At 39.1% G+C, this 24,626-nt stretch overlaps 4 protein-coding genes across 4 annotated transcripts; 2 read left to right on the forward strand and 2 right to left on the reverse strand.

Annotated features, from left to right (window-relative positions):
* Positions 1 to 2,193: 2,193 nt before the first annotated feature.
* fndc10 (fibronectin type III domain containing 10) lies at positions 2,194 to 4,528 on the forward strand. The gene has a single exon (XM_088006011.1). The coding sequence runs from the start codon at positions 2,261 to 2,263 to the stop codon at positions 3,188 to 3,190; it is 930 nt and encodes a 309-aa protein (XP_087862137.1). The 5' UTR covers positions 2,194 to 2,260; the 3' UTR covers positions 3,191 to 4,528.
* A 2,354-nt stretch (positions 4,529 to 6,882) lies between these two features.
* On the forward strand, positions 6,883 to 11,349 carry ssu72 (SSU72 homolog, RNA polymerase II CTD phosphatase). The gene is made up of 5 exons (XM_015006708.2): positions 6,883 to 7,160; positions 7,803 to 7,946; positions 9,983 to 10,122; positions 10,245 to 10,363; positions 10,484 to 11,349. Exons 1-5 carry the CDS (start codon positions 7,081 to 7,083, stop codon positions 10,583 to 10,585), a joined length of 585 nt encoding a protein of 194 aa, XP_014862194.1. The 5' UTR covers positions 6,883 to 7,080; the 3' UTR covers positions 10,586 to 11,349.
* A 1,639-nt stretch (positions 11,350 to 12,988) lies between these two features.
* Positions 12,989 to 21,026, reverse strand: atad3 (ATPase family AAA domain containing 3). The gene is made up of 16 exons (XM_015006707.2): positions 20,715 to 21,026; positions 19,284 to 19,360; positions 18,379 to 18,480; positions 18,226 to 18,285; positions 18,070 to 18,139; positions 17,826 to 17,991; positions 17,663 to 17,732; positions 16,769 to 16,924; positions 16,618 to 16,674; positions 16,412 to 16,537; positions 16,207 to 16,331; positions 16,060 to 16,111; positions 15,043 to 15,113; positions 14,790 to 14,957; positions 13,793 to 13,901; positions 12,989 to 13,710 (listed from the first exon to the last, which is right to left on the reverse strand). Exons 1-16 carry the CDS (start codon positions 20,905 to 20,907, stop codon positions 13,288 to 13,290), a joined length of 2,025 nt encoding a protein of 674 aa, XP_014862193.2. The 5' UTR covers positions 20,908 to 21,026; the 3' UTR covers positions 12,989 to 13,287.
* Positions 21,027 to 22,074: 1,048 nt separating this feature from the next.
* Positions 22,075 to 24,529, reverse strand: mrpl20 (mitochondrial ribosomal protein L20). Its single transcript, XM_015006706.2, has 4 exons — positions 24,312 to 24,529; positions 24,030 to 24,140; positions 22,925 to 23,002; positions 22,075 to 22,831 (listed from the first exon to the last, which is right to left on the reverse strand). Exons 1-4 carry the CDS (start codon positions 24,396 to 24,398, stop codon positions 22,661 to 22,663), a joined length of 447 nt encoding a protein of 148 aa, XP_014862192.2. The 5' UTR covers positions 24,399 to 24,529; the 3' UTR covers positions 22,075 to 22,660.
* Between the last annotated feature and the right edge of the window lie 97 nt (positions 24,530 to 24,626).

Here is a 24,626-nt window from a genome sequence, read left to right on the forward strand (position 1 = left end):
TAAATCCATCACACATGACAAATCTCTGCTGACCATGTTCACGGTCCAGTTAATCCAAAACATCAACACGTCCCATGTGACACAGACCAACAGAACTGCTGCATCAACAAGTTTAATCACATTATTTACACATGAACTAAAAACTAATAGTTCAGTACTTATCTGTGTAGTTTACTCTATTTTTAACATATTCACAATTCAAATGCCAAAATATAATATTTTGATTACGATTTGTTTGATAATGAGCTTAGACAGGAGTAACTTATTAATCCTGCCAGTTTTCGATAGATAGATAGATAGATAGATAGATAGATAGATAGATAGATAGATAGATAGATAGATAGATAGATAGATAGATAGATAGATAGATAGATAGATAGATAGATAGATAGATAGATAGATAGATAGATAGATAGATCTTATCTTATTTTAAACTGTTATGTCTCTATATTGTTTCAGCTCAACATTTTATCTGTTCCACTCCACACACTGATACACTGTTTTTTATCTTTTAATACAGACTCTTTGTTTTTCTATTTGTTTTTATTTATTCTGTTTAAGAGTAAAGAGAGAGAAGTTAATTCAGTCATGCACACCATGAACCGTCCAGGAAGTGAACAAACAAATTCAGCATTTTTTTCATGTTAATCAGCCTTTCATTCTCTCCCTTGGTACTAATTATTCACTGAGCTTCCAGTGGGACACGGTGATGATGTCATGGAATAAACTTAGCTAAACACTGAAGTAAAGAGCAATGAAGCATTTCACCACAATTTAAATATTTCCATTAGAGGCCATTATTAACGAGCAGCCAAGATTTCCTCCTTTGAAAGGAGCTGATACAGCAAACATTTGAAAGAATATATTCTCTTTTTTTTTTTTTTTACCTATTTGCACAACAAACGCTGCACATCATCTTGAATGCAACATCCCTAAAACATGGTGGTGGCAGCATTATGATGGATGGAGCTAAATGCAGAGCTCCAGAGCTAATATAGCAGTTTATAATGCTATATTAGCATTATAAAGTCCAGACCTGAATACAACGGAGAAACTGCGGCTGGACTTCATAATAGATGTTTACAACCTTTTCATTTAATTCGTTAGTGACACAAATAATCTAACAATAATCCAATATTGTTCCCATTGTACCCTTTACTGCAGAAACACGTTTATATTACGTGCCAGTTATAAGAAAAAGACAATTTTATGTGAAGCCTCATGAAGCACAAAAATTAAATAAATGAACAAATAAATATTAATTAAAAAATTGTCAGCTAATAGATTAATCGTTAACTGCAGTACATACAGACTGAAAAAGGCAGTTTGATGAAAAATCAGTATATTCAGCGGACATTAAGACAAAACTGTAATATATTTGTATCTGTATGAAAATATTTACATAGATATACATTTAAAATAAAAAACACTTTGTTTCTAGCTCCAAACTCTTTAAGTGAAAAGGTTTTAGCTTCCTTTGTTCAAATGTATTAAAGAAATGGCAATAAAATGTTTATTTCTATAAATATTTTATTGTTATAAAATAAAATACATTTTAATTCAATAAAAAAGTTTTTTTCATTATTTGCTCATTTGTATCTTTTAAATTATTTTCACTACTGAACTAAAAAAAGCTTAAGTGGTTAAGTAAAAAAATCTGTGTAACGTGGCCATTTTTATCCTATCAGCTGATTTATGTCAGAATAATCGATTGCTAAAATAATCGTTAGTTGCAGCCCCTACTTAATTTATCTCTCTCCACTTCTAAATGTATAGATATGAATTAAATGTGTAAGATAATAAACATAAATGTATTTTGTTATTAAGGAAAACATTCATAAAGTCACGTTTGTTCAGAAGAGTAACAGCTTTTCCTCCAGCTGCGTTTCCAGGAATCTGACCCACACCTGGAGCATTGAGTGGGACGATGACTCATCGTCCACCTGCTGATGATGACTCCAAATATTTCACGCACGCACCCACGCTCTCCAGCACGCTGCGGCGAGCGCTCCTTCACGTGCACCCTCTCAAACAGGCATCAAAGCCATTTACGTCAAGCCAGACAGGAAGGAGAGAGCGGCTCCTCTGTCCTGCAGAAACACGTAAGTGGTTTGCACACAAGGAGTCACTTTGATCCGATTTCTAATCGCCTTATTCATGCGGGATCGCTTTAAATGCACCAAATGCGTTTTCTGTTTCAGATGAGAGGGAAAAGAAGAAGAAGAAGAAGAGCTGATCTCTATGGCAGACCTCGGCTCGGATGGTTGTGCCATCGCCCATCCGGCGGTCCACTGTGAGCGAAAATAATTCAACCAGAGGACGAGAGATGACGAGCCACCGCCGAGCATCGCTGCTCGCCCTGTCGGCGCTGCTGCTCTTCGCGTTAACACACCAAACATCCTCATCCTCAGCAGCAGCATCCGAGGGGAGAGGCAGGAATAACAACCGGAGTCATGACAGCAGGCCATCATTTCTGATTAAAGACAGCAGCAGTAATGTCTCTGTCGGCGCGCTGAGACCGAAACCAGATGAGGAGGCGTCACCGATCTGTGCCTACAGGGTGATAGAGGGGGGCATTTGGGGGCAGCTTTGTTTTCGACGCACGCTGTTCGGGTACAGGTGCAACAAGGAGGACTGCAGGACGCAGGTGACTTTGGGGAACCTGGTGGCGAACCTGCTCACCAATGGCAGCGTGCTGTTACAGTGGAGCCACGATGGAGACAATGAGACCAGACAGAGCCCTCCCGAGCAGCCCGCTGGTTCTGGGTCACATTTAACTTCTCCGCCGCGGTCGGTGTTCGGCGGTGAGCGGCGCCACCAGCGCGGCGGGTTCGAGCTGAGCTGCTGGTGGAACGGCAGCTACACCCAGTTCGAGTGCGCCGGCGTGCAGCTGGCGGCGGGCTGCAGGGACTTCATGATGTCCGAGCTGCATGAGAACATCCCGTACAGAATCTGCCTGCGGGCCCCGGCCCGGTCCGGCCCGCGTCGGAGAGCGGAGCAGCGGGACTGCGTGGAGTTCACGCTGCCGCCGTCAGGGATGCAGGACATTGTGATCGCCATGACGGCGGTAGGGGGCGCTATCTGTGTGATGCTGGTGATCATCTGTCTGCTGGTGGCCTACATTACAGAAAACATCATGAGCCCCACCACACAGCACACCTACTCCTACCGCACTCACTCACGCCATTGACGGACTAAAGAAGATGAATATCTGCATAAATACGTCCCACAGTCATCGTTACAAGGTAGTTATTGTTCAGCGAACAGCACAGGTGCTTCTTAATAAATTAGAAAGGCAATTTAATTAGGAAAAAAGTGAAACTAATGTTGGTGATAATGGCATACAGCTAAGAAAACCCAAATGATATCCACAAAAAGTAATTCCTACAAAAGCATGCTGTTCACAGAATACTATCCAAGAATATTAATGGAAAGTTTCATGGGGGAAGACAATCGACAACAACTGCAGCCTTGAAAAGATGGTGAAGTTCACCAAGAGTTGGGTTAGATTCATAAGAGCCACCACACACAGACGAACCCAGCATTTAAACAGAGACATCAGACTAGACTGTTTCTTAGTTGTTCCTTCTTACTTTTTAAAATAATACCTGGAGGAAGAGCAGAAAAACTCCAAATTAAAGCTGTTTTGAATCCAGTGTGACGTTTCCACAGCATAGCCATGCCAGGAAATGTCAGAGTACTTTATGCTTCCTTATGCTAACAAGTTTCATGCTAATGTCGATTTCACTTTCAGAACTTTTCACCTTCCCACTCTGCCAAAAACTGGTTAAATTATAATGGTCTTACTGGTCAGCAAAAGCACCTGACTGACAATCTATGCGTGGAGTAATGTCAGTAGGACGATGGGAGACAATAATTTTAAAATCGCCTTATTTTGGCTTTATGTACAATCAAAGTTTTCTCATTGAAATTTGAGTTTTTGTTTGCTGTAAGTCAACATCGTCAAAGTAAACAAAACTAACCACTTATGACACAACAGTCTATGAGTAATAAATCTGTAAATTACTTTGATTTACTAAAATATCTAAATATCAACAAGAATCTAATGTATTAAGATGCACCTCATCATTTTACGACCAAATTGAAGCACAATTTGCTGTGGCTCTGCAAATAACACGCCTTTTAAGCCTCTGCCAGGGTGCACTGAACCAAAATTACTGATAAACTGTGTTTAGTACACTAGTTCACTGCGTCATTTTGTTGCTCCAGATTGTCTCTGGTGTGCCATCAGGCCACGTTTCTACAGCAATACAAACAGCCTCAATAAATGGCTTAGGGTACATAAATCTGAGAGTGTGTCTATGTTGGGAAAGAAAGAAATATAACCTATCTAAGTTTGATTTATTCAGTCATCTCTGGTTTTTGCTTGTAGGTTTGCATACAGTGTTTGTACAATCTGTGAAGGGCAATAGAAAACAGCGTGCAATCTCTGAATACTGTGCCAAACGTCTTTTAGCTAGAATCCCTTTTTTGTCCCGCTGACTGCAAATAAAAAAACTATGGGGTACTTTTTAATACCACACAGCTGTCTTTATTGTTCTCCTTGTGTAACTGGGTGTGTACATGTGGCAGCGCCTTGTGCCATCCAGGTCAAATAAAAATATCTTCTATTGAGTGCTAAAAATACCTGAACAAGAACATGAGCCAGCATCAAGAAAGAACAGCTCGAGGCCTGGAACTGAAAATTACTCTGAAGGTTCTGGAAAATACTTCCAATAAAAGGTCTGAGCTAACCCTGGAGGAATCATTACCTCGCAACCTATTTATTGAAAAGGAGCGCAGTGAAACACATTTCACTGTGATGTGATGTGGTATCTAGCACCAAGATATTGATAATAGAGAGTTTACATCCTTGCAATCTGGTTTCTTCAAGGATTGGACTTTACTTATCAGTTCATCCTGCAGTAGCTCCAGAGGATTCAGATCTTAGGAATATGGAGGCCAAATCAACTCCCTAAACTTACTGTTGTGCTCCTTAAACCATTCCTGAATTAATTTTGATTTGTGGCAAGGAGCATTAACCATCTGAAAGAAGACAAAGCCAGTAGTGAATAATGATACCATGAAATGGTATGCATGATCTGCAGCGATGCTTAAGTAGGTAACATGTTTCAAAGTTCTATTCACATGGATGACAGGAACCAAGGTTTCCTAGCAGAACATTGAAAGCATCACACTGCCTCCAGAACATGAAAGAAACTAGACTAAGTGTCGCAGGCTATTAAAACAACCAGAGTTTCAAAAACAACTCACCAGAATCACATGAATGCAGATTTATTATATGTCAGTATCATAAATACATTATGCTTTTAATTTGAATTTTGAAGCTAAGAATTCCAGTAAGTTAAATATCTGAGAAACGGAATAAAGTCCTAAGCAGTAATTATAATTAATAGAAACAAATTAATAGAAGCAAATAAAGAAGGTGGCAAATAAAGAAGTTGGGCTGCACAGTGATGCAGTTGGTAGAGCTGTTGCCTTGCAGCAAGAAGGTTCTGGGGTCTTTCTGCATGAAGTTTGCATGTTCTCCCTGTGCATGCGTGGGTTCTCTCCGGGACTCCGGCTTCCTCCCACAGTCCAAAAACATGACTGTCAGGTTAATTGGCCTATCTAAATTGTCCCTAGGTGTGAGTGTGTGTGACAGACTGGAACGTTAGCTGGAGATAAGCATCAGCAACCCTCCCGACCCCACTAGGGACAAGGGTGTATAGAAAATGGATGGAAATAAAGAAGGTAAAGTGGAAATAATACTCATATGAAAGCATAACCCCAGCCCAAGTTTTAAAAAACTTTCACCAAAGTGGGTTAACTGGAGATGTGAACAGTGACGTTTCACACCCGTTCAGCTTTTTTTTTTTTTTTTTTTTTAACAAAAAAGTAATTAGAAAAAAGATCAAGTGACTTTTTAAAATGTTTTTTGAAGACTTTGGAAACAACATGTGAAATCACCAGTAGTTTTGCAGTAATTCCAGGGAGTTCGTCCAGCTTTTTAAGCTCAATAGTCAGCCTCACAGGCGTCTTGCAACAAACCCCACCTGTAGGAGACCCTTTCCACTCTGTGTCCACAACGCAAATGAATCATGCATATGCAAAGCTAAAAATCACTACAGAGTGACATGGTTTTATACCTGAACTGTTAAATTGAAACATAAACAGTGTCAGAGGGAGTTACCCAAATGTGAGCATGTGGGGATGTTGACATCATGAATGTTGTTTTTGAGTGCTCTCATTTGTTGTTTATTTTTGTTTTCCTATTGGTTTACTGTGGGTCACATCACAATAAACACACCCATGTCAAGTAAAAGGTGTGTGTGTGTGTGTGTGCGTGCGTGTGTGTGTGTATGTGTGTGTGTGTGTCCTTCAAACAAAGAAGGACCAACACAAGGCCAAACTACGCCTTATGAGTGTCACGTTTAACACTGTGCCAAAAAGTGAATCTGCTAAGTGTACCATTTGTAACCAACAGGAAAATTCAACTGCAGTACCCGCCATTTAACCTAGAGATGGTTTTAGACCAGATATAATAAAATAAGTATACACAAAAGTGTCATAATTTACATGGTAACTAAAGATGGCAACTTGAAGGTCCTATTTGTACGATCCGGATGAAACATACATTTCAATATACATTTAATAATTATTAAAAATAATTATTTATTTTTGATTATTTATTTAAAATAAATAAATAATCAAATGTTTGATACATGGTTGCGTGTACTGAATTTGTCTAATGACTTTTTCACCTTAACTATTTCTACTTTTCAATATTAATGAAGGAATATTTGGATAACATTTGTTTTACTGACGTAATACGAAGCCCCGCCCCCCGATGACATCACCTTATAAAGCCGTTTTCAGCGTCTCTGGTTCCGCCATTTTAACTTCCTGCTTCAAACGAACGGGAGCGGTGCTCACGGTGTTCGTAGTTGAAACGCCGTGGCTTTTATCTTACTATAGGGGTTTATTGTTTATGTTTTATTTTCCTCACAGGAACCAAAAGAACCACTAGTTTTTAGTTTCTGACCGCTGGTGTTAGTTAGTCTCAGCCGGAGAGTCGCAATGCCGAGCCAGCCGCTGCGTGTAGCGGTTGTTTGCTCGAGCAACCAGAACCGCAGTATGGAAGCGCACAATATCCTCAGGTAAAGACGACCCGCCAGGAAGACGAGACAGAACAAGAAAACCAACTCCAAGTGAACCTGTGGTGTATGGAGGGGCTTTCCCAGCCGGTCACAACCCGTTCCGACTCGGTGTCGGTCCGTCAGGCCTTTATCGCTCTCTAACAATGGACTCACTTCTGGAGTGTCCCGCCGAGGGTGTAGCTCACCCTGAACACAACCTGTTTACACGGCTTTACCTGTGCTGATTGAAAGAAACGACCGCACTTATTTTTCTTTTAAAAAACAGACGCAGGGATTTTAAAACACAAGGCCTTAGTGATTAGATTGTTTCCCCCCGGCTTCACATGTTAACAGCGCCCCCTGGACGGAAATGTTCCAGAAGAGGAACTGCAGTTGTGCAACTCCGGTCATTCAGCTCTTTCATAACACGATCTGAGGAGTTTTCTGCCCTTGTGTGTTTTTAATAGGAATAGCTTGCGTTCAGAATGGACGCCATTTGTTTTACAATAAAAAAAAGTTTTTTTTTTTATTAAAGCACGGGAAGAAAGATTTCTGCACTTCTCTAATCAAAAACTGACAGTCTATGATAGGATGATCGCTTATCTTGCTGACAAAATTAATTTTAATATTGTATTTATTCTCTTGTCCTTTCCTTTTTTACAGCAAACGTGGATTTGACGTCCGATCATTTGGGACTGGGTCTCATGTGAAGCTACCTGGTCCATCCCCGGATAAACCTAATGTGTATGACTTCAAAACAACTTATGAACAGATGTACAACGACTTGGTCCGAAAGGACAAGGAACTGTATCCCATTCGCACTCATTTTTTTCTTTCCTTCGCTCTCTTTCTCACACACACACCTAAGTAAACATGACCCATCTGAAAGTCTTACATGGATGGTATTGTTTGTTTGGAGTTTGGCTAGGTGGTCATCTTGGGACAGCACAAACAATGGGAGCTCCTCAAGTCGGTCTGAAAATGTTTGATACATGGTTGTAAAATAAGGTGTGAAAATAACCTTGCAATCAGCAGTTGCATTAGAACAGTAAGTGGATTTTGTTGGCAATAGTAACCTGTTTGTCATTTTTCTATTTACTTTGTTTTTTTTAAACCCCTGTTTCATTTTTTGAGTTTTTTTGCACCATGATCAGTTTCTGGTGCTTTGGTTCTTTGCACAGCCTGGTGAGTAGATTTTATTTTGGTGGGTGGAAAAAAAAAGTCCTGCGGATAGCAGGTATGATGCTGGAAAACAAAACCATACATATTTGAAGTCCTATGAAAACTCATGTTTAAAGCTGTTGTGTAAATGTAAACTATATTTGGGGTAAAGTTTAGCTTAATGGTAAGTAATCCTGAGTAAGTTTTATGGAAAACCTTAATTATCTGGAAAAAAATACCTCTAGGATTGTTTTCTATAGCTTAATGCTCTTAGTTTTCCAGTAGCCGTGTTACTTATTTTTAGTCTTTTTGCCTCAGAATAATTTAATGTCCATGACTTTAAAAATTTTTAAATTTCTGACCAAAAAATGCAGTTCATTTAAAAATTTGACAATGTGAAAGTTGTGCCAATTTGAAGTGTTCAGGCTCACATGGATCGATGCTCTTATCATGGAAGGGAAATTAGTAATTGTCTATTACAGTTCAGGTCTATCAAGCATCTTTAAAGTTCAACGTTATGTAGACTATAAAAGGTTTAAAGATTTAAAAAAAAGGGATTTGCAGAATAAAGGATTTTCAAAATGTAAAGCACCAAAAGAATGAAACATTTAGGTTTTTTTTTAGTTTTTTTTACCTTGCTCATGTGTAATTATTCCCTAATCATGAGCTCTATTCTGCTCTCCAACACCTAAAATCCATTTTATAAAGTTTAAAAAAATTATGAAGTCAAGTAATCTTTACTTTTTTTTTTTTTTTAACGTGATTTCTCCATTAGGCTAACCTCTAGGAATACCTAAAGCATATTTGGAAAAGCCGCTTTTAAATTATCGAGGTTATAAAAGCTCAAAATATAACCTTAAAAAAGCAAGGATTTATTTCATGAAGGTTTTGCATTTATTTTTATTTATTCCTTTTAATTGTGCTGAAACCCTAGATCAGGGGTCTTGACTCCAGTCCTTGAGGTCTGATGTCCTGCAGCTTTCAGGTGTTTCCTGGATCCAACACACCAGAATAAAATGCATGAAGCACCTTTCAGTATGCAGTCCAGTTCCCCATACTCCTGCTGACCACCTCTTGATTTTTCTCAGGTGGGTTGAAGCAGAGAAACATCTAAAAGTTGCAGGAGATCAGACCTGGAGGGCTTTAGTTGAAGACCTCTGATTTAGTGTTTGGTAGCTGGAAGATCGAACTGTTTCTCTGCTTGTCCACATTTTAAACCACTGAAATCAGATTTATTTTCTGAGTTTTAGACTAGAAGGTGCACAGACACCCTATGAACCTTGTGCAATGTAGCAAACGCCTGATTTGTGACGCAGTAGGAAGATTGTGATATAGTTACAAAAAAATTTAATAACCTGTAAGTAGAAGATGGAGAAAAAGGTGATATATTGAAAATGTTGATTTTAATTAAAACTCTTCAGAATGGCCACAGTTGTCTAAACCTCATTTCACAGGAAGGCCAGTTTTTTTCTCTTTGAATTGTGGCCTAGTTATTGACGTCACCACCAGAGGGCGCTGTTTGCTCTTTAAACAGATTATTCAAATCATTTTTCCTTTCGCCTCTGAAGAGCAGTACTCTCAGGCTTTTTAAAACATTAATTTGTGTGTGTAGCTGTGGGAGGAGGCGATTTTGTTCTGTTTCTGTTGCTGCTGCTGTTTTCCTTGACTTCCTCACCTATCAGATATACACAGAATGGGATCTTACACATGCTGGACCGCAACAAGCGCATCAAAGCAAAACCAGAGCGCTTTCAGTTGTGCAAGGATAAATTCGACCTGGTCATAACCTGTGAGGAGAGAGTCTATGACCAAGTGCTGGAGGGTGAGATTGTTCATTAAATATCAAATCACTGACTACAGATTCTTATTTTTAACCTCTGATAAATCACATTTACACTTGAAAAAGATTACATCCTGACTTGTTTTTTGGGGGTTTTTTTCTAGATTTGAATTCAAGAGAGCAGGAGACGTTACAACCAGTTCATGTAATCAATGTAGACATTCAGGACAACCACGAGGAGGCCACGCTGGGAGCCTTCCTCATCTGCGAGTTGTGTCAGTGTGTAAGTATCTAATTCAGGATTTTCTTCAACCATCAAATATACAGTTTATGAAAACTTTCAACCAGCCCGTGATCAGTTAATCTGTGTCTAAGCTGTGTCCATCTTCATTGTCGTCATCAGATCCAGCACACGGACGACATGGAGAACGAAATCGACGAGCTCCTGCAGGAGTTTGAGGACAAGAGCAACAGGCCTTTTCTCCACACCGTCTGCTTCTACTGATACATGAAACAAGTTTGCAATAAACACACACCCAGACCCCAAGCAATCAGTCGATAGAATAAGGAGAAGCAGGCTGCGTATTCTGCTGATGATTGGTGCACAGGAGCTCAACACTTTGGGTCAGGACCTAAAGATCGAGAGCTACTGGAAGTAATGGTTATGATGGGTTGTTCCTCTCTGCAGAGGTCGGACTCGCTGCTCTCATTATGCCTTTATTCCTCTAGATCAGGGTTCGGCCGCAGTCCTCCCCTGACCCAAAATAAAATCACTCGACCACATCTCCTCAGGGAGAGCCATGACCCGCAGCTCCCCTATGACCCCCTCTCATTTTTCTCTTCTTTGTTGTTGAGTACAGCACATTTACAGCTCGTTTGTTTAATTTTAAATTGCATTTTTGTTTAATATGAGAATTTTAATTTTGGTATGAGACCGTGTACATGTGTTTACACAGGAGAAACGTTGATTGAACTGTATATGTTTGTGCACCGTGTGTTGTAGATAATCTGAATTAAGTTAAAGAGGGTGGGCTAGTGATGAATAACCAAACAAAGACATCTCAGAGGTGCTCCTGCGGTGGGTTTCATTATAATGTGCTGATTTATATTTAAACTCTGAAATGCTGTCTTTCAGGGCATAGTATTTTTTTTGTAAATGTTTAAGAATTGAAGCAATGTAATTATTTTCAAACTGCAAGTCCAACTCTTGAGTGCCTGATTTTTCTGTATGTACATATGAATCTACTAAAGGAGACATGCAAGACGTTTTACTGCCTTTGTTTTATTGCGTTTTCTCTGATTTCTGAAAGTTGGAGCAGCCATTAAGACCTAGACTGTTAGGTTAACTTGCTCCTGACTTTGTGGGGGGAAAAAATAGTTAATTTTGTTTAACCTTTTTTCTTATCCTCCAGATTTCAGTTGTAGTCCAGTGAAGACATTCATGCACTTAAATCTTCTTTTTCTATCAGGTTAAAATTATTTTCTATTTAAGCATGTTGGTAATCTTGATTTTACCTACAGTCAGTAATGGTTAAAATGTTTGTTTTCAAATGCAAACAATTGGATTTAAAACAGGATAATCTATTTGTCTTAACACTGGTCAAATGCAACATGCAACAACTCTGATAGAGATGTGTGCTTTAATGTCGACTCAGACAAAAGAAGTTCAGACAAAGTGAACAACAGATTAATGGACTAAGAGCCAATATAATTCTCACAGCAACAACAAAATGTCTTTCAGTTCTGATATTCAAGCCAGATGAAAACAGGCCGGGTCAAAAATATGTGAGATCCACTGAGCTGAGAAACGGGAAATTAAAGATTTAAAACATCAATCTCTGTGTAAGTTGTACATAAAAAGCGCTTCACTTAGTGAACTTATTACTCTTATTACTGAAATAAATGACATTTTTAATGACTGCAATTAAATTCATTCCATTTATATAGCGCCAACTGACAACAAATGTTATTTAGAGGCACTTTACAAAAAAAATAAGTTCAATTCAATCACACATGTATTCCAATTGATCTATAAGCTGTTAATTATTCAAATTCATTCAAAAATTTTCTAAGGAAAGCCATCAGATTGCAGTATTTACTCCACCTCATTATTCTGTTAATCAACACACGGCTGCATATTTCATGGGATCTTTTAGTTTTCATCCACTGAATAAATATAAATTAACTAAATATATTGTGTACTAGTCACTCAAAGCACTTTATGTAACTAAATAATAATAAAAACGGGCTTTAATTCAAAATACTGTTTGGCGTAGGACTTGATCAATAACAATAAAAAGTAGAATCTTCAATAACTAATGAATTCCGAGCCAGAACCGCATAGCATTCTGGGGGATGTAGGCAGAGGAACGGCTTTAGCCGACCAACGTCTCAAGGCTAGCTAAGCTAGGCGAGTAGCAACAACTAACACTCACGCGCTCTCTAGTTACCTAGCAACAACCCGTGAAGTCACCACCGTGTCCCGTAACTGCTTAAAAATGATGATAAAAAAATAAAAACAATGGCGTGGAGTGGAAACTGAGGCTAAAACAGTCACCAGTTTGACAGTATTTCAGATATTTAAAACAAAACTTTATTAATTTTAACTTATGTGAAACCCTTATATCGTGATGCAGTTGTCAGCCATAGTGTCCAGCTGAGTCTGACTTTAAACTGATTACCATTAGATATCCAGCTAATCATTGTACACTTCACAGGAGTTCATTCTCCACACAGCTGATTATTAAATGCTGTGGATATGGTGTAGTTCATCACCATCAGTATGTGAATGGATGAATGACTGCATGCGATATAAGGGTCCTCTAGATCAGAAACAGCCTTATTCAGCTATATTTACCATTTAGTTGCGGTGGCTCAAAAACATTATTTGCACATGAAAATAGAACCGTTTCTTGTTAGAAAAAGGTTTTAATCATTCTTACAGAGAAACATGACTTTGCACAACATTCATAATAGTATAATGACAAACACATGGTCTTGTTTCTACATAAACTACTTGTTTACATTGTATACATTTCATATGAAAATTAAAGATTCAGGCATCAGTTGTGTTACGAAGACTTAATTATCTCTCCCAACCGTAAACTAATCTTGTCTCAGTTCGGCCATCTTTGACATGAAGTCTCAGACCAGTTAGTTAAGAGGGCAGAGTGCTAATCTTTCTAATCCAGACAGTTCTGTTATAACTCAGACTGGGGTTCCGTCTTTCGGAGGAGAGGAGCCGGTCTTCTCCTGTTTTCCTGGTTTGTCTTTGCTGTCAGGTTCGGTTAAACCATCCTCTGTTTTTTTAGACTCTGCTCCTGCAGCATTCACACAGTCTTGTATAACTGAGTTTACACATTTGGCCTCTGCTGATTCTGGTTGTGTGTTTATTTCAAAGACTGGAGCGATGACCTCCTGAGCGTGAGGCGTCTCCTTCAGAGGGAGAGTGAAACCCATTTTCCCTATGGCAGCTCCGGCCCCGGCAGGCGGAGGCGTGAGGCTCTTTGCTGCCTCCTCCTCAGCACGGAGCCAGTCCATCTTCTGATGGTGCTGCTTGATGGCGTCGTCCACCCGAGCGTCGATCATGGCTTCTGTCAAGACGCCATCCTCGGAGGAGTACGCTGCAGCCTGGAGAGGAAAGAAATTATTATTTTCTTAAGATGTTGTACTTTGAAGAAAAATTATCCAAAAATGGTTGAGGGAAGCGTACCTGCCAGGCCACACCCAGCTTGGAGATCTCTCTTCCTGACATGCCCTCCGTCCTCTTGGCGATCTCTGAACACTTTTTGCCGTAATCAAACTGGGCGAGCTTCAGCCTCCTTCACAGAAACACAAAGCATGCACTGATTAGGGATGCAAGTTATCGATTAATTAGTTCATTTAAGGTTGATTGAACTTATCAATCGACTAACGATTAATTAATAAGCAGCCATTTTCTGTTTCATCAAGAGGTCCCACTGTCTTTCCATAACATAAAGGGATACATTTTTCCTAATATGCTAATTTAAAATAAATAAATGTTGACATTTTGTGTCAGCTGTATTAAATACTGACTTAATAAACAGAAAATTTTAGTTTTCTCACAATGTTAAACTTCTATTTGTAATATATAACAAAACAGAAACATCTTAGGCTGCTCAATAGAAAAATAAAAGATGAAGAAATTAAAATGTGAACAGAGATGTTCATACAGAAGTACCGTCTATAGTTGCTCTTGAAAACTTAAACTTGTTAAACATAAAGTGCATTAACTCGCAACAGCCCTAAAAAAATATCAACCGTCCTTAGCGTCATGTCTTCTCCCAGTCGTGTGAATTTTTCTGTGACATCACATTCTTGCCTTCGTCGCCCATCCAGACCTCCAGTAGACGACGCAGCTCGGCTGAATGAGCGATAATAAGGTAATAACTTTAGGAGCAAATCGAGTTTTTAATTTTCAAAACATAAAGTGGCATTTGTATCTCTCAACAGAGTCTGCTTGGACAGTTCCTCTTTTCCTTTCTGAGACACCGACGCCATCTTTGCTTTTGTAACTTGCTTCACCTAATGGGGACTAGCAGCGCCCTCTGCTGGATGGCAGCCAAACTACAACACTAAAAGAAGGTTGTGAATCTTTTGGAACTAATTTTAATCTAATAAACCATTGATTGGCTATTAATCGTAAGTTGCTTCTATCTCACTAATTACCACTAAATGGCGATACTTACTGTCGCCCTCCAGTGGCCGGTTCCAGTACGTATTTGTCAAAGTATAACCGCACCAGTCGCTCCCTTTCCTCCAGGCCAGGCAGAGCGAAATTCACTATCTCATCTATTCGGTCGTTGATGGCCCAGTCGAACTGCTCGGGTTGGTTACTGGCCAACACTAACATGAACCTACAGTGCAGGAGAAATTTAACTTTAATCATGTTGGTAGAATGCTGGGAGAAGGTCAAAACCTGCGTGAGAAACACATTTTTACTTGTTGCTCTGCTCTCCAGTGCGGTACAGGAACGCATTCAAAGTGGCCCTGAGGTCTTCACTGATCTTCTCCTACAAAGACGAGAGTAAAAGGTGATTAATTGTAACTTCCTCTACATTACAGCCTCCTACTAACCACAGGAATCTTCCAGCATTTAAGTTGTGATATGAAATGTCTTGCAAATGTATTCACACCCCAGTAACTTGCTCACATTAACCCAAACCTCAATTTATTTTCAAGGGACTTTATGTAAATACACAACTATGATACTATGATGTAGGGCTGGATCAGTAACAATATATATATCACAATAAATCAACATCTGAAATAAAATTTTTGATCATTTCCAATCACTTCAGAATCACAAAGAATTCTGGGAGATGTAGGCAAAAAGAAAGACTTTAGCCACACAACCTCTGAAAGCCAACTAAGCAATGTTGGTGGAATCAACTAACTCACTCACTCTTGGGTTACCTAGCAACTCACTCACTCTTTGGTAACCTAGCAACTCACTCACTCTTTGGTAACCTAGCAACTCACTCACTATTTGGTAACCTAGCAACAACCTGTTGAGTAAGTTTGAGGTTTTGCCTCTGTGCCTCTTAATTGCTTAAAAATAAAAAACAACGGTGTGAAGTGAAAACTGGATAAAACAGGAATGGTCACACCACTAGACTGGTCATATTTCAGATATTTAAAACAAAAACCAAATGAATAATTATTGATATCGACCAACATGAAACGCTTACATTGTGATACATTTTTTCTGCCATTTTCTCCAGTCTTAATATTAATTAACTTTTGCTATGAATGAAAACCTGAAAAGTCTGCCAAGGATTTTTGATGTATTTAAATTACTGTATTGAAAGGTTAAGTGGTTAAATAAAATCTACAGAATGTGACATTTTTCTTGAGACATTAATTATGTGAATACTAAAAAAATCCCAATTAGCATGCCAGAGTTGTTTGTTGTAAAATTACAAAATGTGGAAAAGTTCCAGCGGTGGAAAAACTTACTGTGGCTCTTTTGCGAAGGAATGCATCAGCTTCATCCACAAAAAGCAGCAGCCTGTCAAAGAAACAAGTGTTGGATTATTTTATTTTCTGGGAAATTAAACTTCCCTGAACAACATTGCAATAATCTGTATTTCTTTAGCAGCGTACCCCCGTCTGCTTGTGCTGGCCCAGTCGAAAACTTTATGCATAGCCGTCACACCGTCCCGACCCATGGGTGCTACATCACCGCCGGTCATTATAGCGTAGTCCATCCCAGAATGCATTGCCAGCTTCTACTCAACACACACAACAGCTGATCTTTAACTGCATACGTTTGAGCTCGACGTTTTCTGCTCTCAGGTGCCAGCTGTACCTTAGCAAACAGGGTTTTTCCCGTGCCAGGAGGACCGTACATGAGGATGTTCCTGTAGAGGCCGTTGTTCTGCCTCGTGTTTCTCGTTGCGATGGCAATGTCACGCACACGTTCCTCCAAGGTAGGCTGGCGGAGGGAAAGACGGAACCGTCACAAAAGATTTTAACGTTTTAAATCAGCAGCATTTACTCATGAAATCCACTTACGTTGAGCACAACTCCCTCGAGCGCATCCTGAGGTTTGCTCTTCAGGCGCTTCGTTGTCTGAACACAAATAGATTCAGGATTTGCTTTTAATCAGCCTGATGAGATGTGATTCACAAAGCTAAGGTAAACGACGCTGTGTTTATTTCATCACCTTGACTGGATGCTTGATGGCCTCTCCCACGGTGAACCGGGACGTCTCGCGCACCAGAGACGGTTTTCCAAGCCTGGCCTCAATGTAGCGTCCTGCTACTGCTGTTGCATTTCGGGCTGAATACACGCCTACAGCTAACAGGGTCAGGCCTGCCACCTAGTGGAGGGAATGGAGAGGTTACTCAAGAAAACATATGTAAATGAGAGAAAAAAACCAGCAACCTGGGCTGGGTGATGTGGCTTAAAAATAAAAATATATGACTTATTAATATCAGATCTCATTTTAATCTATTTTTCTACTTTCTTTAATAAGAAAAGACATTACACATGACGGAAAATATTTTCAAAAAGTGGCTTTTATTTCAATCATCCCCTTTGTGATTTGGACGTATAAGGGTCAGACTATGAGGATTTTTGTTTAATTTACAAGAATATAGTCATAAAATAAAGATGCAATTTTACCAGAAGAACATCTTAGAATTACAAGAAAAGAGACATTTTATTGCGAGTAAAGTTTTTTTTTCTGTTTTATCCACAGTTTTTTTAAGCAGTTATGAGGCACAGTAGTAAAACATTAAACTGCCACTGGGAAAGTTACTCAACAAGTTGTTGCTCATAATTGTGTGAGTGAGTTAGCTGCTAGGTAACCAAAGAGCTGGTTAGTTGATTCCACCAACGTTCAGCTGCGGGAGGTTAAGTAGCTAAACTGCTGTTTTGGATCAGAGTTCAATAAATAATGTATTTATTTAATATTCTATAAGATGTTTTATTTATCGATAGTTGAAATATGAAACTGAAATACTTTTATTGTGTTAAATGTATTTAACTGAAACTTGGGTTTAGTTAGAATATTTCAGCTGTTTGTTTTTGGTTGAATATTTTACTTATCACTCACCGTGGCAGTAACTTTGTCCCAGTCGGACACAAAGGCCCTGAATCCTTCTCCAAACACGGCACCAGCGGTCCTAAATGTAAACACACAGCAGCAGTCAGAACACCTGAACAAGGTCCGCCTGTCTGCTCCTGAGCACAACGAACACTTTCTGACTGAAACTCACTTTATGGACTCCAGGACGGTCTGCCGGTGCTCGGCCGCCTTCAGTCGGATCTGCTCTCGGATGATGTCTGCGTTTTCCCTCTCCACGCGCGCTCGGGCTTTCGCCTCCGCCTCTATGCGCATGAGCTCGTTCTTGTGTCTCAGCTCCATCTCGTGCTCGATTGTCGCTATAGAAACGGCAGCATAGCGACCCGATCAACCCGAGCTCAGCAGGTTTTAAAAGATCGGAGCAGTGAGGACCCTACCTTTCCTCATGGCTTCCTGTTTCTGCACGGATTCCTCCTGCTTGCGAAGGTTTTCCTCATTCAGGATTTGCTGCAAGGTGGGAAATTAGATCAGTCAGATGTTTCGGCGTCTCGCTTCAAAGTGTTTTCATCTGAGCTCGCATATGAGGGCCTCACCTGTTGCCTCAGCTGCTCCTCGTATCGCTGCCTGGCCAGCTTATCCTGGTACTGAGCTCGCTGTTAAAACGGTAGAAGACAAAAAGGTAGTCAAACGTCTTCAACCACCTGATCGCAGCAAGGCGACAAAAAGACAAAGACAGCTGTTCTCACCGCCTGGTGTTGCTTCGTCTCTTCATTCAGAGTCTTCCTCCTCTCCTCAGCCTGGATGCGTATCTGGTCACCTTTGAGCTGCTCGACTGCTGCTTCGTACTCCTGTTAAAGTCAAAACCCAAAGAAAATCTTCATAAACAGACGTTAAAAGCAAAGAATCTGGCTTTTCTATGTTGTTTTCATGATAAAAAGGTTACCGTAAGACACCTAGTAATGCTACAAAAATTACTTACAAAGTCCATTCAAACAGTAACAAACACTCCTAGAGGGCTTTCAGGGTATTTATGCATTTAGATCTTAAATTACAGAGCATTTTTACACTTTGTGTTCATAATTTCATGATAAATGTGTCAATGCAAAAACAGTCATTTTTCCACACCTTCCTTGACAGATTTTTTGTACATGATAAATATCTCAATAACACAGGTCTTAGAAAGCCTGTACTTTTGAGGGACAGAAAAGAAAAAGTACCAGAAAATCAAAAATATTCGAAATGTTTGCCTAGAAAATTTCTAAAATTAATGTAAAAATTTTCAAGGACATTTTCCACTTTTGTAATTCATAAATGTCCTTTTTCTAGAACATTTATGACATTAATCTCAGAGTTTTTCTGCAGTAATGTTCTCCTCCAAATACAAAAGAAAGGCAGCCATACAAAACAGCCTTTTTTACAAATATCTGATGGCACAAATTAGGTTGGATAGCTTTTTTTCTTAATAAATAAAACTGTTGTTTTAAAACAACTTTTATATTCTTCTCTGGTTATTTTTTATCTAATATTAAAATTTATTTGATGATCTGAAACTTTTGAATGTCACAATAATAAATCAAAACGCAAAGGAAATCTGCAAACAAAATTGTTGGAAATATCTTATATTTTATTGCTCTTAAAAGCGTCTTTGTACCTTCATTTTACTCTGGTGCTCCAGCTGAGTGCTCTGCTCCTGCATCCGGGCCAACTCCAGCGCTTCTTTGGCATGACCTGGCAGAGGAAAACAGCAAAGAGTTGCTTTAAATTCAGAAGATGTCTTATTACCAACACAAATATTATCTGCACAGTGCTAACGCTAATTATCGTAGCTTAACAGATCAAGTGTAAAGTAAACTAGTGCACAGATATTCATTGCAAATACATACCTGGGGGGAATAAACCAGTTTAATGAAGTTATCACTCTTTGGTGTGATTTTAATATTTTTTAAAATGTGGTACTGAAATATACCAGGTCCCCATATCATTGAAGTGTGTTTTATAACCACTTTAATGAAGTTATCACTCTTTGGTGTGATTTTAATACAATATGTGGTACTGAAATATACCAGGACCCCATATCATTCAAGTGTGTTTTATATCCAAGTATAAAAGTCTACGAAAATATATATATATATATTTTTACCTCTGGAACACCTATAAAGCAGATTTACTGATGGCTTAATATAGGACTAAAGGTGGTTTTCTGCATATTTGAACTTAAAAAAAGAGAATGTAACACTAAAAATACATGCCCGAAATCACTAATGTTTACTTCATGCCAGTTCATTTTCCTCATTCACACCTGGAAAATAATGAAAAACTCAATATTTATTCCGTCTTACTTAAGAAATTTCTTGAATGAAAACTTTTGCCTTGAGTAAAAATAAGTTGAAGTAGTGCTACTCTTACTTGAGTACAACTTTGAGTGCTCTAATCACATTTGCTTTTATTTACGATTGCAGTATAAAAGCATGCCACACTTTTCAGCTTTCTTATTATATTCTTTCACCTTACAGTTATGCACCATTTTATGGTCTATTATGTAAAATATGTAGATGTTTTGGGGTAAAGTGATGGAATAAAGGTGCAGTCCAACGAGTATGAATACATTATTTCAAGGTACAACATCTGCAGCAACCTCCATTACAAGGTTGTGACCTTTGCACTCTCACTGAATACACGTGGATGTAGTTTAAGCTTATTTTTGTTAATTAATGGTTAAATTCACTAATTAAACTAAGAACAGGTTCATCTTTACTCATTTTATAATTAATTTTCCTTGATGTAACCAGGTTAAAGCCCCATAGAGATCAAGATCTCATCTGCAGATCTGCAGCACAAATTAAAATTGTTACACAGAACAAAGATACTTAAAAAAAATAATTAAAATAAATTAAAAACAAACAACAAAGACATGTTGTTCTGATCCAACATGTCTGCATGTCCAAGTGCTGCATCACTTGGGTTGAACAGCAGAATGGATCAGGATGCACATGAGCATATTTTTAGCTGTTCGCTATATTATAGATGTAATAAATCCACACCGCTCTGCGCTGACCCACCCCGAACCTCTCGGAACACTTACGGGACTTGTCCAGCTCCTTGGCCGCCTGGGCAGCCCGCTCCAGCCCGGTGGGATCGAAGTTGCTCCATTTGTCCTTGGGTTTATCTCCACCGCCGTCGGAGCCTCCAGCCGGCGGAGGAGGCGGCGGAGGCTGGGTCGGCAGACCGGAAGGAGGTTCGGGCTGGCCCCGGTTCAGTCCGAACAGCCACGACATGGTATCGAGAAGGAATTAAAGCACAGTTTCTGCCGGTTCCGAGGAAGGATTACAGCTCTGTCACCGCACCTCCTCCACACGCGTGACACGCTGAGACAGACTGCGCATGTGCGGTGCGTAGCGGAGGTTCAGGTGAAGAACAGCAGCGCCGATTGGCTCTCTGGGAGTATTCTATGTCTTAATTGGACGTAGTAGACGTGGACATGGAGGTCATCCATTAAGGTCCTACCCACAACATGTACGGCACCCGCCGAGGGACATTACGCTTTCTTCTGATTGCGTCAGGCTGTTCCATGCTTGAAAAGTCAGTTGTTACATAGATAGATACACATTTAAAGACAAAACTCCAAAGAAAAAATATCACTGGGTCGGATTTGTGTGCATCTATTAATTAATTAAATTAATTTACTATTCAATCCACGTGTTTACTCTAGACGAGTGCAATACTCCATATTATTTTATAAATAATAATATACGTTTGAAGAATTTGAATATGAGTTATTTAATTTCTCTTGGAGATCAATAAAATATATTTGAATTTGAATTTTTAATCCATCAAATACCAAGTAAATACAGTGCCAGTATCAGATATCACAGGTTTTATTTATCATCAAACCTCTGATCTTCAGGCGCTTTTAATTATTCTTTTGAAGCCTAGGGTTTAATATGCAAATTTAGATCAAATGTATAGGTGTCTACAAAATACTACAGAAACAATAGAAAAATAAATTTGTGTGCACTGTTTTTAACTAAGTACAAAAAATATATAACTTGAGAGCAAATCAAAGAAAAATCATACTTATGGTAAAGTTGTGAAACCACAATAAAAAAAGTTATTCAAGAGTGAATGTGGAACTAAAGTATCAATTAGAGACCGATACAGACTTGGTATCGATCTATATTTTAGATCGATCTGCCCACCTCTAGTTAACTAGACATTAACAAAAGCTTTGTTAATGTCAAAACTTTTGTTTTACACATTCAAGGCAACGAGTGGAAGCTTAAAATTATCGATATTCTTACACCAAATTCAATATTCATACTATTCCTCAGTTTGACTCCACCTACTGACGCACAAAGGTTTTTCTTGTAGTTCTGAATTAGTATATTTTAAAACTGTGCACAAAATATTAGAAGCAGTCTTAATTTAAAATAAGAAGCTTAATCTTGTTATATAAAAAAATTTAATGAATAAAACATGGACATTCTCACCACAAGAAATAATATATACACTGAAACAAAAATCATCAAATCAGAAGTTGCAGGTTGCAAATACAATCCCAGTCTTGCAAGAGTGAACATATTATCCATTAGACATGTGTTTTGGGCACTTTTTTGCTGTATTGTTGTAAAGTTTTTTTTTTTTTAATAAACATCTCCATGTGTTGGGACCCCAGCACTGAAAGACTCCCATGTTAACTTTGCTTCAAGAACAAACTTTTTACTTCATCCAGTGACAAACATCAGAGTTCTTCAGAAATCCAAGGCAGATTATCAACAAGAGAGACATATGACTGACACACACACACACACACACACACACACACACACACACACACACACACACACACACACACACACACACACACACACACACACGAGTCTGACTTTATCTTTCTGATGAAGCAGCACATGAGGAAATATATAATTTTAAAGATATTTTATATGAAAAGTATACTGATGAAATGACAAAAGTGAGGTTGAGGTCTCTGAACAACACAGCTCCTTGAATCCATGACTGTAGTGAGTCTTTTTATTGCAGCATAACTCTGGAGAGGACACCTGGAGGCTCTTTGCCGTCTCCCAGCGCCGCTCGGAAACCTTCCTGCTGCCGAGCTCGAGCCAGCTTCGCCAGCGACAGGAAGGTCTGAGGCTCCGTGATGGCAATGTCGCTGATCACACGACGGTTCAGCTGAACGCTGCACTGTACGAAAGAAGAAGAAGGAAAGAAGCATGAAGAGCTGGAAGCAAGAACACCACAGTGGTTGGAGCTGGGTGGCGACACGATTCGACAAACCTTGTTGAGGTTGTGCATGAGGATAGGATACTTCATGTTGTGCTCTCGTGTTGCTGCTGCAATGCGTGTGATCCACAGCTGAAAGCAACACAAAGGGAATACATTGATATAGTATGTGGAAAAAGCTGTAGTAAACCCAGAAAATTTTAAATAACCATAAAATATCAATACATTTAGGGGGTTTAGAGCTAGAAAGACCACTTAAAGAAAAAAATTAACTTTCTGATTTGTTGTATATTTAAGTTGACAGAATCACAAGTGCAAGACTCAAGCTGATAGACTTCCATTGATACCAATTACACCAGATGATGAGCAACTTTTGACAGATTTAAACGTAGAATCTGAATCATTTGAGTTGTGAGGAGTTCAACTTTACATATCTGCTTTCTGTTAATATCCTTATTTGGGTTTATTTTTCCATCAGGCTGTCATATTCTGCTTGTATCACTGTAGATGGTTGAGTTTTGCTGCTGCAGAGACTCTGGATGCTGCAAGAGCTCATTCTACTTCAGCAAACCTAAACAACTTCTCATTTCTGGCTATGAAGCAATGACATTTTTCCTCTTATTTGTTTCTTCCGGTGTTGACTAGAATGACAGTGAGGGTACAGACTACAGTTTAGGTGCATTACAAGGCTTGTTACAAATCTGTCTGGTGGTGGAAGTTAAACTGAGGCAGCAAGAAATATATTTGATAATTTAAAGTCATCTTAAAGGACTACATTCACAAGGCTATATTATTTTTTATAATATATAAAGTCATTGCTGGGTATGTCAGAAAGAAATATGTCCATCCCAGGAGAAAAAATAAATACAAATGAGCATACTGTACTCTGATTGGTTGCATTTTGCCAATCAGAGCGTGATGTCACCAAAAGGATGCGAGAACTGAGGTTAGCTTTGGGAAGGTCATTTACAAAATGAAAAAAATTACAAAACATAAAAAGATAAACAAAATATGTAGTTGTGTGTGAAACTATATCTACAGCCAAATGATTTCATAGAAAACTTTGCATGGCAGCTTTAAATTTCAGATTTGACCTTGGGTTGCATACAAACCAGTATATCGATGTTTTTTTAAACAAAGGGTTGTGTTTGGCTCTCACCGTCCTCATGTTGCGCTTCTTAAGCTTTCGACTTTTAGTGGCATAGACGAAAGCCCTCCTGACGGCCAGCACGGCCAGTTTGTAGCAGCGGTTCTTCCTCCCTCTGAAGTGCTGGTGGACGAACAGCGAGAAAGGCATTTATCTCAAGCACAATGATCAATAAGAACAGTTAACGGACAGTAAATCTGCATGCTTTTATATGTAATTAATGAAAGAACTGGAGATTTTATGGGGTTTTATGAACTATAGGATCATCGCTCCAGGAAATAGACTGAGCCTCACCCGCGCATGTTTAAGCAGTTCCTGTACTTTCCAGAATCTGTCGGGTCCACGGTTGCGGATCCAGCAAGATAACGTTAGAAATACCATTATACTCTTCCGTCAGCTCGGCCCAATTCGTCCTCTTTTGTTAGAAAACAAAACAACTGTCTGAAATGACCTTAACTTCGCACCACCTGGGCACAGACTGTTATGCGAGTTTAATTATCAGACGCAGCATTATGACTGGGTCACGCTGGAAGAGGTACGTTTGTTTTCCTAACAGCTGAAGCAGAGGAAGGAGTCAGTGAAGATTCCAAATTAAAGTGTTCCGATAAT

The sequence above is a fragment of the Poecilia mexicana genome, unplaced genomic scaffold (assembly GCF_051168715.1).
Source record: "Poecilia mexicana isolate PSO_F unplaced genomic scaffold, ASM5116871v1 scaffold_5, whole genome shotgun sequence".
NCBI lineage: Eukaryota > Metazoa > Chordata > Actinopteri > Cyprinodontiformes > Poeciliidae > Poecilia > Poecilia mexicana.

Bases quoted from the DNA above. Each gene is read 5' to 3' on its own strand.
- atad3 (XM_015006707.2), bottom strand. From the start codon at position 20,907: ATGTCGTGGCTGTTCGGACTGAACCGGGGCCAGCCCGAACCTCCTTCC. The intron at 16,112-16,206 runs GTACGCTGCTAA...TTTCTTTGACAG, and splicing joins GCCAGCACAAGCAGACGGGG to GCTGCTGCTTTTTGTGGATG. The intron at 14,958-15,042 runs GTAAAAATGTGT...CCTGCACTGTAG, and splicing joins ACTGGAGAGCAGAGCAACAA to GTTCATGTTAGTGTTGGCCA.
- mrpl20 (XM_015006706.2), bottom strand. From the start codon at position 24,398: ATGGTATTTCTAACGTTATCTTGCTGGATCCGCAACCGTGGACCCGAC. The intron at 23,003-24,029 runs GTGAGAGCCAAA...TGTTGCTTTCAG, and splicing joins AGAAGCGCAACATGAGGACG to CTGTGGATCACACGCATTGC. The intron at 22,832-22,924 runs GTTTGTCGAATC...TCTTTCGTACAG, and splicing joins TCATGCACAACCTCAACAAG to TGCAGCGTTCAGCTGAACCG.
- ssu72 (XM_015006708.2), top strand. From the start codon at position 7,081: ATGCCGAGCCAGCCGCTGCGTGTAGCGGTTGTTTGCTCGAGCAACCAG. The intron at 7,161-7,802 runs GTAAAGACGACC...CCTTTTTTACAG, and splicing joins GAAGCGCACAATATCCTCAG to CAAACGTGGATTTGACGTCC. The intron at 10,123-10,244 runs GTGAGATTGTTC...GTTTTTTTCTAG, and splicing joins CTATGACCAAGTGCTGGAGG to ATTTGAATTCAAGAGAGCAG.
- fndc10 (XM_088006011.1), top strand. From the start codon at position 2,261: ATGGTTGTGCCATCGCCCATCCGGCGGTCCACTGTGAGCGAAAATAAT.